This window comes from Empidonax traillii, unplaced genomic scaffold (assembly GCF_003031625.1).
Source record: "Empidonax traillii isolate 1590-97213 ecotype Southwest subspecies unplaced genomic scaffold, ASM303162v1 scaffold138:size3245559, whole genome shotgun sequence".
Classification (NCBI taxonomy): Eukaryota; Metazoa; Chordata; class Aves; order Passeriformes; family Tyrannidae; genus Empidonax; species Empidonax traillii.
The window spans coordinates 1414468-1429420 of NW_020955331.1; the positions used below are offsets into that span (position 1 = coordinate 1414468).

Sequence of the window (14953 nt, forward strand, 5' to 3'; positions counted from 1 at the left end):
CTGAGCACAACTCCACCAGCTGAACTGTAACATCCACCATGTAAAATAACATGGAATAAAATAGCAAAGGAACAAAGGAATGTAAACAATAAGCCTGAAGCATGTAAACCTTGCCTATCTAATACTTCTCAAAAGCATCTTGAGGGACAGTATGGTTTCTACACTGTGCTTTCCAAGGCAGTTGAGCACACTGGTTGCTGGCAACTCAGTGACAGCTTTAAGTGCTGTAACTTTTGAAGAAGTCCAGACAAATGCTTATTCAGGTCTCTCTACCTGGTTGGATTCAAAAAACGTTAGAGGCTAAAAATGGTTTATTTAGGAGTCTATAATCTAGCCAGATTTCACAGCAAAAATCCAAAAATAAATTTGAGAAACAGAAGCACAGTGATTAAAATAACAGTGATTTGGAGTTAAAAACACCACTGTGGGAAGCCTTCTGCTACAGCGCAAAACTCATTTTCCAGGGACTGTTTTGTTGAACACCCCAAACAGTAATCAGGCTGGAATCAGTCTCCCAAGATGGGAAAATCCCTTTTGTTAAACTCAGATCTGAGTTCAGGAACATCCAAAGAACCACAGAATAGTTCAACTCTCAGTGCTTCAGCTGCCACACTGGAGAGTCCAGCTGCCAAAACTGAAACTGCCCTGCACAACCCAGGCAATCAGGGGGCTACAAGCCTTGTCCTCTTCAAACCACTGCCTTGCAGGCCTGCCTCCTGTCACACTGCTTACTGCAGCCTTCCCATCATCCAGGCTTGAACTCCCTGCCCAGGCACTGGGGACCAACCAGGCACTCCTGTCTCATGTTGTGCTTTAGTTACACCCAAGTCATTGAGGCTACAGGAATGAGACCCTAATTTATCATTAAAGCACTGTGTATAGGAACTGCCCCTTTATATGGTGGTGACTGGTCTAGGGATGCTTAGGTTACAGTGAGAAAGATTCAGGCAGTTTGGGTGGTGGAGAACAAACCCAAGGAGCAGGAAAGGTGGCTGGGTGAGGATCATGCTGATGAGAGACAGGGGTGCAATTGCTTCAACTCACCCATGAAGGCAAAAGTGCTACATGTAACTCAGCACTGTAATCTCCAGCTGTAACTCAGCTGGAGATTACAGCCCAGACATGGGCAGTACGTGGGGAAGGAGCCCTGTGGCAAAAACAGGGGTAAGGAGCCTGAGGATGTCCTTCCCATCCTCACAGCACACAGAACGTGCTCACAGTGAGCTACCAGACCCTTGCAGCCCAGCCTGGGCTGTACAGAAGGTACATGCCATGGACAAGCTGCTTCCTAAAGTGGCACATTGCTGTTTTATTTGCTATTTGCCTGCCTTGTAGCACGATTCAGTCTGAAACCAAGTGTTATTAGCAGCACCCTAGTGAGCCAAGGTAGATGGCTGGAGGAAGAGACAAACCCAAGGGCCAGTCAGAGACACTGGGTCTGTGACTGACCCTGGAGTGCCAGCTCCAGAGGAGCAGCAGAGCCACCAGCATCTGGACACCAAGATGCAATACTTACAATTAAAGAAAACGACTTGCCAATTAAAGAAACTGACACTGCCAATCACGGGATACAGGGAACCACCATCTGCCAAAAGGCATTAATGCTTAAAGTGAAGGGAACCGTAGTGACCAGCTTCCCCAACAGTCCCCAGCAGGAATCTGCAGTCAGTGCAGCACCCTGAGGTGCCGAGGCACAGTGTGCTGAATGCACCAGGGTAATTAAGAGAACTCACTCAGGCTACAGCAAACCCTGTCCCAAGTCCCTGTCTCAGCAGCAGAGATCAGAGATCTGCAACACCACGCAGAGTCCCCCTCTAAACAAACAGCCTTTCCTCACCTGCCTCTGGAGCTCAGTGTGTCTCCCAACTCTTGGTTAACAGCCTGCAAACACATCCCCAGGATTAATGCTGCCCACAGGTGAGAAAACTCCTGTCTGTTCTCAGCTCCTGTGACACAGAAAGATCAGCAGTCCCAGCAGACAGGATGCTTCACAACACACCTGAAAGGGACACAGGTGAAGTGAAATCTCTGATAGTGAGTTTTAACTAATTCTAACTTCCTTAAAATAGAATGAGGTTTAATAAAATCCTTTAAAAAGATCAATCCCTTATCACTTATCTACATCCCCAAGATTATCTCTGGAAAGACTCTCAAGAACAAAATTAAATTTGTTGTTCAGTGAATCACCTCAGAATACCAATCCATAAAAAAATCCACCTATTACACAGCTTCATAAGTAAGGAAAATAGGGATAAGACACGACACATTTTCCTCTCTGTCACTAAAATATTTTGCTCAATCAGAAATCCTTTGGATGAGGCTGGCAGCCCTGGATGGGGAAGAGTTTTCCAGCACAGAACAGTGCAACATACCACAAGTCAGTGCTCTTCCTTTCAGACTATTTCAATGAAACTTTGCAGTTTCTCATCTGCTTCCAAAGAGACAGAGTAACTCAGGTCACAGATGCCCCAGAATATTTATAAGCCTTAGAACACGCAGTGCCTTGGCAAAAACCACTTTGAAAACAGCTTTCTAAGCAAGAGAACTAACAGACTCTGCTTCAGTCCTTGGGCAGTCACAGCAACACCTTCAGCAAATATTTTGAAGGATATTTTCTGAGCTCCTTCTCCCAGTACCACATTGATCTTTCCTGGGAAGGAATATTGCTGGCTACATCTTCAAAGGAAGTTGCACCCAAAGCCCTGGGCTATGAACTTCAGCACATCTCCCCATCACACCCTCGGGATTCCAGCCCTGGCCTCAAAGAGCTGTGGGTTTAGGCAGTGCCCTACCTGCAATACTCTGAGGCAGGATTTGCCCACCTTTTTTTTTTTTTTTTTTTTTTTCCAGGCAGAAGGCTTTCTGGATTCAAATGCTCCCATCTCTGACTGGACACAGCATAGTCTCAGGCTCATCCTTCTGCAGGAACATGATGTGAGATCAAGGCCACCACTCCATACCTTATATAGTGGAAACAAGACTTTTTTAAAGGCACAAACATGAACTTGGCTTTGGACCTAAATTCCATTTTTCAGGCACTGAACACATATCCCATAGGAGCCCCTGTCATTCAGCGTGTTCAGGGAAACCATTCACTGCACAGATCTGATGTCAGTGCCTTGGTGGGAAACTCCTGGGACAGAGGTACATTCTGGTGGTGCAGACAGTCCACTTCTGACAAAGTTCCTTCATTTTCTTCTCCTTCAGGAGTTTTCTGCCACCTCCTAAATGTTCTCCCAACCCTTAATAAAACCTTTGATGCTACAAAGACAGAATTTTCTCCTGCCCTTGGATAACCCACATTTAAAAACTCCTGGCTTCTCTGTGCCTGTGGTGCCGATGACCTCCTGAGCAGCCTGTCTGCAAACTCTGCCTGACCTGAGAACCAGCATTACAGCAGGGGGAGGTGGCCACTGCCGCCAGGCCACCTCTCAATGGCCAGCCTGTCACCTCTGCACTGCAAGGGGACATGTTCTTCGTCACGACAGCACTGTCGGCGTGCTGTCCCACACCCTATCTGCTTCCCATCTCAGCACTAGCACAGACCCAGCCTTTCATCCAACCCTGAAAGAACGTGTTTTTCTCCTTTTTTTTTTTTTTTTTTTTTTAGTGAACAAGAAGCTACAAGTGAGTATTTGGCCTTCACAACTGATGGGCTGCAGCCAAACCCTGCCATATGTTCCAGCTAATACACGTGGGCTTTGCTTTCCATCCAAGAAAGAAAAAAAAGGACATTTATGAGTCGGGATTCAGCAGGAGCATGTGGGAAGGAAGGGGTGGGGAAGAGATGCTATTTTTGTTGCTGTAATTATTTGGTGGCCAAATCCCTGACCCTTGACGTCAGCCCTGGAGGGTCTGTTTAACTGACCAGTTGTCATGGAAAGGAGAAGGACTGGTTGGGAGGTACAAAGTGATGAGGAACAGCTCTTTGCTGCCTGAACCCACCCACAGGCAGACCCCCTGCCTTCATTAGTAATCACCAGCTCATGGCCAAGAAATAAAAATGTCAATACCTTATTGCAGATACATTGGCTGGAAACAAAAGAACTTCGCTCTCTCCTTCCTGCCATCCATTACTTCTAAAAAGCATAGGCCAAGTCCTGATCTCAGTTTCCCCAGTGTTAAGGCAGAGAAACTCCACAGCCCTCAGCTGGGTCACTCCGGGTTCACATCGATTTATCCAAACTCAGCCTGGCCTCAGTCCAGACTACACACATGGAAATATGCCATGTGCAGAGTACAGGGGTTCCTACTCCTTGGGAACAAACCCAATCACAATGACTAATTCATACCACCTCCAAAGGAAAAAAAAAATAGGACAAATAACCCCTCACTTCCTTGCTCCAGACATCCAGCACTGCTTTGCGCCCAGAGTCCTGCTAGCCAGGCTCCAGCAATGCTCAGGAGGTTGGCAGGAGTCGGCTCAGCTACTGACACGATGGTGTCTCATTACTGCCCACGCCATCCACGATGAAATCACCAGTTGTACAAGGAAATTGGAATAATCCTTGTTGAAACCTCAAGCACAGCTAGAGAGTACTGGGCATAAGTTTGCTTAGCAGGGCTAAATTGCATTGCTCATTCACATGCAGTTCATTATCGGCTGCTGTTAGTTATTCCTGAGGCCAAGGACAACAAAAGGACTCCGCAGAAGCCAGAGCAGAGTTCGCTAGGATATATGGATGAGATTTAACAGGCAGCACAAAAAGTCATTTGACACATCCCAGCACACCAAGGAGCAGCCAGCAGAAGACAGTGCAAAAACCACGAGAAACTAAGGAGAGAAAAGAATAGAGAAGGGGCAGGTTCTCAGGTGACCGCCCAGCAGCAGGAATCTGGGCTGTCCTGCACCATCTCTGCTCAGTTTTGCTCTGGTTGAGATATAACCTAGCTCATGCATTGGGAGACATGTAGATTAAGGTCTCAAAAGATCCACTGAAACCATGTGAGTCACACCTGTCTCATCCATCATCCAAGCCACATCATCAGGGATTGCCAAGAAATAAAGAGGAATCCAGACTTATCTTATTTTCTCCAAAAGACTGAGAATTATTGCAGTCTGGGACCTGCTGCAAGTGTATTTTGAAGCCCTGGCATGACTGCATAGCTATGAGGTGAGAAAGAGGAATTTGGCAAAACACAAGAAGTAGCCCTGGCTATCAAATGGCTGATTACTAGGCTGTATGAAATGAGCTGAGTGGGCCCAAGACAAGTTTGTACTAACTGACCGTGTCCTGATTTGTTGAGCAGAGCTCAATTTGCTATCAGTTGAGATGATGTGGAAAACTGCAAACAACTTAGTGTTGCTTTGGATTTGCTCTATTAAAAAAAAAAAAAAAAAAAAAAAAAAAGAAAAAAGAAAGAAAAAGGAAAATTCACCAGAAAAATAGAACAAAAAAAAATCAGAAAGTCACTACAACCATCTAACTTTTATTACAGCACCAGACCAGAATCAAGTCAAAAAAGTCAAGACTAAGTCTCCTGTGAAGACAGGGACACCTTCACCACAAAAACATGTGCCTAGTCTACATTTGCTAATGGTAGTACTGAACCACTGGGACACCTCTTTCCCTCTCTGATAATACTTTCAATCCAAAACATGTTAGAAATATTTCATTTGAAGTGGTCAGCAACAACAGAAACAGGGTCACTATCCTGAGTTTAGGGCAAGACTAAATATCCTGTTCTAATTCCAGGACACTGACCCAACCATCAAGACTCAGAGTTTTCCCTCCCATAAACTGAGTTTATTTTTGTCTACATAATTTTAACTTTCTGAGCACTAACATTTACCCTCTGCTGAGCACTAGGAATGCTCTCTCAGAAAATCTAAATAAAGAGACGTTCCAAGAGATTAATTCTGGGATCTATGTATTTATCCAGTATCTGAGTAATACTACTTCTCAAGATTGAAGATAAATAAACACCACTAATGATAATAATACAAATAATAATTACTGACTGACTGTTTTACTATAGGTCTTTGTCTGGGATGTGTCATATAAGGCCTATGAAAACAAGATCAACTCCTGGGCAGACCTCGCAGGACAGGTGGTGTGGCTTTGGTGAGAAACAGCCTCAGTAGGCTGCTCCCCTTTAGGAGACTTTAGGAAAGACTTTAAAAGTAAGAGGTTTTACACATTATCTTCTGTCACTACCAAAGAGATGCTGCAAGTGAAGCCACCACATTTCCCCCAAAGGCTACAGCTCATCCTGAGACAGAACCCTATTATCTGCTTAAGTCCATGCTTTATTATAGCATGAAGGAAAACTGCACAAAATGTTCGCGGAAAATATCAGTCCTTGAGTGAAACAAACCAAATTCCCTAAACAACTACATTGGTGTGAATCCAGAGTTACTCCACAATTATTAGGCAGGTTATCCAGATGTCTGTCTTGGAGATAAAGGACTCTGGCCCTGTGAAACAGCACAGAGATGGGCAGCAGTGAGTAGTTACTTGAGGTGGAAAGAATTTGGTGGAGGTATCTTAATAACCATCCCGAGGGTTGCTACAGCTGCTCAGACACCCAAGAGTGGCTGGTGGTGAGACTTATGTGAGCACTGGCAGAGGCCAGAAGGATCAGTCTGGAATGGTTAGAGGTCCAGGTTTACATAACAGAAGTCTCCTCCCTTGGGTTTGGATTCTCATAAACAGCCAGTTTTCAAAGACAGAACTGGAGTCAGGCAATGATCTATACTACAGGGATTTCTGAAGTTTGGGTTCCCACTCTGTTTCTTTTGTTTCTGTCCCGTGGTCTTTTATCAAGTCATTATTGTGTCTGTGTTGCATTTCAGAAATCTTGGCGGTGTGGGTGGCAGGACAGCACAGTGTGACCCAAGGACGCGCTCCCATCAGCTGCAGCGTGAAAGACCCGACAGAGAAGATAAAAGTGGAAGTTCTCCCCAAACAAGACCTTTTTTTAAAAAAAGAAACAGCTTTAAAGAACAAATAAACAGCCTCCCGTACAACACAGAAAACCTAAACATCGTTTTATGCTTGCAACACATGAAACCATGATGATAACAGAACTGAAGAACATCTCAGATACGGCAAGGGGGGAATTCAAGATAAGGACTGAATAAGCCAGATGCAGTCAGACTCTTGCCCCTTTTGCTCCACCTACAATCTGGCATTACTAAGAGAGGAGCAATGTCTGACATGCTGGGGACTTGCTTTATTTATTGTTTTAAACCCAAGCACAGACTAAAAGGCTTTTTCTCATCTAGATCCAAGGCTGGTGGTTACAGACTACATACGTACGATTCCTGACATGCTTCACTGATGTGCAACGGGGCATACAGGCAAGTGGGAAGACAAGACCATTGCAAGTCAGTATTTACAAAATGGGAGGAAGTGCTCGATAACAGCACATCAATATACAAAGAAGAAAATTAAAATGGACTATAGCAATCAACCCAGCAAACAGGCCAGGGAGTTCTGTGGCTGGGAACAGGATGAGACAAAAGAAAGAGACCTCAAGGGAAGAGATAGTAGGGTAGAAGAGACACAAGACTTACATTTGCAGTTGATACAGTGATCAGTTTTTCCAAGTTGCTTGTTATTTTTGGACCAAGCTGACTTGCAGGAGTTAGACCAGGGACTGGAAGTAATGCTCTGTCACAGGGTTCATGGCAGACCATCCACAGCAAGCTCCGACACGGCTACTGAGTCAGCAGCACACAGCAGCAAATGCTGTCATAATGTACATTGTGTACATTTCTTTCTCCCTCCACTCACTCTCAGAGTTAGAAGAACTCCAAAAAGGAGGGTTAGGAACATCATGGCCTGCAGGCTAGGTTTTAACAGAAACAAGATGACTAAAGCAGCAAAGCAAGAAGGACATGATTAATAAAAACATTTATGAGGGCAAAGAGATCCCCTCACACCCACCTGCCAAGCCTAGAGGGTATTTCGCTGACAAAGACCAAGAGCCAGCATACAGCAGAGAGCCACCAGCATACGGTAAACTGTCCTGCCTGTGGGACATGACAGCAGAAACCCACTGAAGGACCTTTTCTCTGTGGGATCAAAAGCCCAACACATGTTTCACAAGAGTTAAATCCCATGTTCTCATCTCCTTCTCTGTTTCCACACCTTCTCAAACCCATTCCATCCTAACTGCCTCAGCTACCTGTAGCCAGTAAATTTCTCAGTTACCTGAAAGCATCAGCTATCCTAGGAAAAGGAAGAATCTTCCCACTTACAGTGCACATTCAGAAGCTCCAAAGATCTGCAAGCACATTTGGACTTGGGCTGCTTGTTCAATACAATTTGTCTATAGTCTCTATAGAGTCTGCAGTCAACCTCAGAGGCCTGATCCTGATGCTGATAGAAACCTCCAGCTAAATCCTCAAGCTGTCCCATTCCTGCAGTCCACCACAGTCTCCCCTCACATCATGCTACAGTCACCAAAACCACACAGATCACATCTGTGAAACAGAAAAGTGGTCTTCAGAAGACCACTGTTTCTACTTCAGAAAAGTACAGAGAAAAAAGATAAATTTAGGAGACTGATAGGATGACATGGATTTAGAGGCTGATGGAATATCTTACAGAGGGATACCATGGGTATTTCACCTAAACACATCATCACCTCTCTGCCTCTTTATAGTGCTCTGTGCAGGAGTATCTTGAGCATCTGCTCAGCAGCAGAAGCAATGCAGCCCAGGACAGCTGCTGCTACAGTCCAGTAAAAAAAGTCCAAAAAAAGCAAAAAAAGCAGCAAAAAAGTCAAAGACCTCCAATTCTAGCACCAGTTTTCCACCAATTCACTGCAAAGTCTCATTCACATGCTCACAACTGGGCCAGACTACACTGGTGCTTGCTCTGCAGTGAGAGACCAGAGGCAGCAGGAGCCCCAAGCCTGCTCCCAAAACAGCTGAGGCACAGGCAGTGCTGGCCAGTGTTTGGCCTATGCATCTGTCCAGCAGGACTCAAAGCCTTTGCTTTTCCTACCCCACAGAGTGTTGCAAGGATTAGTTCATGTATATTCAGCACCATTTTTCAAAGCACTGCAAAAGAGCCAAACCCTTCAATTTTTTTCATCTTTTCCTTGCTCTGTCACTCCCTCCTGAAGGGATGTGCTTCTCCCCTCCTGAGAAACAAACAAGCATGAAGTCTGCGGGAGTGGGAGGTGGGAAGGACATTCCAGGCTGCTCCTCTTCTCTCAAACCACAAATGGCACCAAACCCTGCCATCCGTCCAGCACCTTACACAAGTGCCCGGCATCCCAGCCTCCCCACGCAGCCCGGGGAGGAGCTGGACAGGACACGCAGCAGGGTGTTTAACCTCATCCCATCTCCTTTTTTGGTTTCAAGGAGCAAAACACGAGGGTCAAATGGCTACCTCTGGAGCCGTGCAGCCTGCCCACACACCCACAACAAGGTGGGGGGATTCTGCACAAGCCCCGCTTTGCAGCTCCCCTTCTCAGACAAAATGCCAAGCAGATGCTGCAGCCAAGGTCTACTCAAAGAATGTGGAGCTGGTGCATCCCAACCCTCAGGGAACATGCCAACGCCTTGGCACTCAGCCTTGGCATGAGGGGATGGTTCACATCCGAGTGTATGTAAGGGCTAAACGTCAGACCTCATGTTTTGTGCAAGTGCAGGCAAATCCGATGTGGAGTATTTTCTTCTGCGCACAGACTTGTTGAGCCAGAGCAAAAGTGCAGTCCTGGGAGCAGAGCTCAGGCAGCAGCAAGGTGAGGATGTGGACAAATCACTGGAGGTTGCCCTGTGGGACAAAGCTGACTGGGGTGCTGCCTAGAAAACCCAAGAGCCTCAGAAAGGGTTCAAGAAAAACTTACTGAAAACGTGAACAGGTCTACTCAAAAAGTACCTTCCCTTGGCTACAGTGCTCGACACCTGGACAGTCACGCAGACAACAAGAATATCCACTATTCAGAGAGCAGCAAAATCGGTTGTTAGCATACACAAAAAGTCTCCAGATGTTGCAAAAGCAAATTGAGTCACACATAAAATAAATTTTTTAAGGGCTGCTTTCAACACATTGCTTTGATAAGATTAGAATGCAATCTAAAATGAGGAAAATAACCTCAGTCTCAGCATTAGAGCATAAATGCATTAACTACTGCAAGACCAGCCCACACCCCCAAAATCCTCTGGAGTTTGGTAAATCAATTTTACTGAAGTGGGAGACAAAAAACCTATTCCCTAATTCGGAGGAAAGCTTTTCAATGAGTTTGACATCAGTGAGTCTGGAAAAGGTTTTGAAATCAAGACAAGAAATCACTTAATCTGGCAAATTTAGTGTCACTTCCCACAAATGCTGACATTACAAAGAGAATCTTTCATAGTAAGGATCGCAGGAAAATTCTGTCAGCTTCACTGGCATTGTGCACAAGCCGAGATACAGTTCCAGTTCACTCCCAGGATTTCTTTCAGGAACTCTGTGCAGCACGTGGACACTAGAGTTTAAGCCAATGCAGTTCTATTCTTTGAGTTGTAAAACTGACATTAAGGCAATGTCAGAAAAGGAAGTACAGAAAAAGCAATGTAGCTGTGATTTTCCAAAAGGTTTCAAAATGCAATAGTTGATGATTTGCCTCTTTGATGTGTTGCTGTGTAGGCACTGCACCACAGGCACTTGCACTGCCTAGGACAGATGTTTGCCTCTCCAAATGGAAATGGATTTCAGCAGAATCACCCCTCCTGTGCTCCACTGTGCAGGTCTTCATGTATTAGATTGCCTATAGCAACTAAAAGGCTATGAATGTACTCAAATAAACCCAGAGGGAGATGCTCCAGAAATGCTTTAAACATGCAGCTTGGCATGAAACAAAATTCCCACAGTTTCTGTCCTTACTAGTCATGAACAGGAAGATTTAGTATAGGGAGATGGCTTGACAGAGCAAAAATCTTGAATGAATAAAAAAAAATATCATTAACTATCCTAGTATGGGTTGGTGGGGGTTTGCTGGGGTTTTTTATTATTTATTTTCCTTCTTTTTGGCAAAGAAGTTCAAAGAATGACATCATTTTTCTCAGAGAAGGTAGCAGCTATAAGGCAAAAGTGACTGTGATAAGAGGATGATACTCAGGATGTCAGTGGCTGCTAACTACTGCATAGTGTTACACAAAGTATTTCACATCACATCAAGGATAACGAACATCAAATTCCAGGAGAAGAGGTTATATACCTCCCAGCCTCACGTACACTTCCACCTCCTCAAACACAGCATCAGTTCAACATGCCTGAAAGGGAAGCACCTCTGGGACAGAGGGCATTGGAGGGTTAATAAGGGGTTTCTGGGGGCTCTTCTCTGCAAACTGAAGGCAGATTATTTTCAGAATTACGCTATGTTATACTAAAAGACAAACAAAAACATCCTTCCCAGAAAACAAACAAACCAGCCCAAAACAAATAAACAAACACAAAACAGGAAAAGTACAAGAAAGTCAAAGCTGGACAGAGTCCACGTTGTCATCCAGGATGCTCTGTCTCGGGAACTGGCCATGACCACTGACCGCACACACCAGTGAGATCGCTGCAAGGGGGACCATAGCTGAGTGGCTTGAGAGAGGTGCAAGTGGGACGTTTGGGAACAGGGAAGCGCAGGTAACCCTGTGAAGAGGGCGGTGAGGAGGGACGGGGCGGGGCGGTGCCTTACCTGGATGTAGGCGCGCTGCAGGTAGCTGTAGGGCACCCTGCGCTGGAAGTCGGCGCGCACCTCCTCGGCGGCGCGGTGTCGGGAGGCGGCCCCGATCCGCGGCTCCTCGCAGCGCCGCACGCAGTCTGCCCGCCGCAGCACCGACCCAAAGAAGGGCAGGTCCCCGCCGGCGCCCGGGCCCGGCGCCTCCAGCCGCACCTGCCCGCGGCACGACCGCCGGCACCGCAGCCGCGCCGCCCGCAGCTCCCGCCGGCTGCGCAGCGCCCGCTCCAGGCACCGCGCCGCGCCCGCGAAATCCCCGCCGTAGTACGCCTCCACCCCGCTGGCGTACAGCGCATCGAAGGGCTCCAGCGGGCCGCCCTCCGCCGCGCACCCGCCGCCCGCCGCCGGCAGCAGCGGCAACAGCAGCAGCGGCAGCAGAGACCCCCAGGGCCGGCTCCCCCCGGGTGCCATGCCCCCCGCACCGGCGGCTCCGGGCACCGTGCGCCCGGGCTCGGGGCGATGCGGTTCGCAGGCGGGGCTGCTGGAGGGTCCGCGCGGTGGAGTCCGTCCGCCCGGTGGAGTCTGGGGATCCGCGCAGTGGATCTCTGTGTAGTGGGGTCCGTGCAGTGGATGTCGGCGTAGTGGCATGCGGGGGTCCGCGCGGCGGAGTCCGCCCGGTGGGGGTCCGGGGATCCGTGCAGTGGATCTCTGTGTGGTGCGGTCTGTGCAATGGATGTCGGTGTAGCAGGACTCGGGGGTCGGTCAGCGGGAGGCGGGCGCGGTGTAGCGGCTCTGGGCTCAGCGGGCTCCGGGGCCGGTGCGCAGGGTTCGGCAGTGGCTCTGCCCGCGCCGGGCCCGTGGCTCCCCGCACGCCCGGCCCTGTGCCGCCCTCCCGCGCCGCCGGCACCTCTTAAAGGGCCCCGCGCTGCCGGCCCGCCCCGCCCGCGCCGCCGGCCCGGCCCCGGCCCCCCCGCAGCGAGCCGGGGGCGCGGAGGGGGCGCGACCGGCTGCCGGGGCCGCTCGGAGCATCCCCGCTCCGCCGCTCGCCCCGGCGGCTGCAGGGATTGGTAAATGACATCGTGAAATGGAAATCTCCCCGGGGTGATGTCAGTGGCAGCAGCAGCCTTTCCTCCCTCTTCTCCGTGCCGTGCCCCACGCGTCCTCCTGCCTCCCTCCTGGCGTCCTTGTTCGAAGGATGCTTGGTTTTGTTTCCCTGCGAGGCTGTTGCTTGGAGCCGTTTTCCGCTGGGTTCTCCACCCCCCCCTCGCCACTCTTGCCCCGGCAGCCTACCGCCTTTAGGAATTCTGCAAATAAATCATCTGGGATGGGCACAGTGAGTGGCTGGCGAAGCCTTTTCAGCTCCCAGCTGTGTGTTTGTCTCGATTCCTCCAAGATTTCTCTCTTCCAGTGCTGCAATGCCCTGCCTTGCCAAAAATGTTACTCATTTTTTTGCATGAATTTTAAGGCATTCTTGTGACAAGACATTTGGCAATCTGGTCTAGTGACACGTGAAAAAAAGTATCTTAGTTGGCATTTTAAATAATTTCAGTGTTGAACACCTGTCAGCAAGAAGTTTTTCATCTTAACACAGTTAATTTGGCTGAAATCAGCTGTTCCTGAGAAGGAATGGCCAAATCCTGGATCCCACTAGATGGTTTATTGTAAGCTGTTCTGGGCTTGAGTACTCCAAAGTCTGTGTGTGCAGCACTGTGCTCAGTACAAGGCTTTGTGGCCTTACTTATTTCAGTCATTTCAGGAATATCTCTATACATGTTGGCTGTCTTCTCATAGACTAAAATAGGTGCAAAGGGGAGATGCTTGAAATCCATTTGGTCCAGATTTTGTTACTGCATCAGGCCAGATGTTCCTCACAGTCATGCTGTGCATTCTCCTCTGCTGGTCTAGTGACTTTGATCAAATTGTGCTTTGTTTATACTGCTATGTCCGGGACCAAAAACAGGGCTCAACGCCCTCTCATTGGGCAAGTGATCAGATTATGGAGTAAGTTTACAAGTTTCACATAAAGAAAGTTTTTTTCCACACGGCTAGAGATTTACTAGCATTCTTGGTGAAGATCCTTCCCAGCTGGCAAAGATTTCATAACAATCATCCTTGTTGCTTTCTTGCAAATTGACTAAAAATGTTTTAAAGGTTTGGATGTCCCTCCTTCCTTCTGCCCTGTCAGATTGGTATGCTGGGGAGGGTACTCAAAACAGAGGAACCAAACACCCTGAAGGGATCTCTCCAGTGAGAGGGGAACACGCTGTAAACAATTGCCTGTGCACTATGAGGTCCAGATAAAGCCTTTTGCAACAGAAAGATTATCAGCATTCCTGGAGAGTGGAGGTGACATTATGACAGGGCTACTTAAACCTTCTCAAGCATCACAGAGGTGCCACTGATGACTGAAGAACTTTAGAGAGTGAGTGAGCTCTGCTCCAAATCACAGAGAGAAAACACTTGGCTCCTTAGGTGCATTTTCTGAAGCATGCACCTCAGATGATCTATTTGCAGAAGTAATTCCCCATTGCACGTAATTCCCCATTGCTTCCAAGTCAGCAACATCTCTGCTCCTGCAGTGATAACACTGAGGCCCCGCATAGGGAGGAATGCAGAAAGTGGATGAGTGACTGGAGACAGAATGAAGTCAAAATGTTTTATTTCAGACTGATGCATTTTCTGATCCAGATCTTTTTTCCATTAAAAGTCTCTTTTAAAACAGTAAAGAAAATGTTCTTAGCTCTGAGACCCCCCAGCCCAACTCTGCTGCTCCTTCTCCCAGGTTTTCTCGGTAGGCACTCGCTCTAGGACCAGACTGCTTCCACCCCACTTTGTAGTCTCCCTTCCTGGGGTCGTGATTTCTTTGGTCACAAAAGTTTGTGCTTTCCCCCACCTTAATGTTCCATTGCTACCTAATTGCAGAAAAGAGCTCAACAGTAGTTAGCACATAAAAGGCTCTTAATCCAGGGTATCTCTCGGACATTCAGTCCAGTTGCTTGAGCAACCACCTTTAGTTTTATGACCCTGTTCACTGCCAGAGCAGCAGCCAGATGGAAAGAAGGTTACGGGTCCCCTGTTCTTGTTCTTGCAGAAAATCTGGACCATAACATTCAGCAGTGCTGCTACTACAGCCATCAGCACCATAGGCAAGGTGGGCTTTCCTTCATGGAGTTGGGAAGAAGCCGTGAAAATATAAAGGCAGGATTTCACCCAGCAGAGCAATTACTGGTTTAGGATGTTACAACTCTGAATCAGGCCCCAAGATGCCTGAGATATCCCTCATGCCTTTAATGAAAGGAATAATTCTAAAAATGTAACAACTCAGCCCGTGTTCAGGTGT

At 47.6% G+C, this 14953-nt stretch overlaps 1 protein-coding gene across 1 annotated transcript in view; it reads right to left on the reverse strand.

The window, feature by feature from the left end:
* Positions 1-12468, reverse strand: part of P3H2 (prolyl 3-hydroxylase 2) — a 67305-nt gene extending 54837 nt beyond the window's left edge. The window contains exon 1 of the mRNA XM_027884101.1: positions 11632-12468. Coding sequence (XP_027739902.1) covers positions 11632-12261 — 630 coding nt within the window. The 5' untranslated portion in view covers positions 12262-12468. The remainder of the gene's footprint in view (positions 1-11631) is intronic.
* Between the last annotated feature and the right edge of the window lie 2485 nt (positions 12469-14953).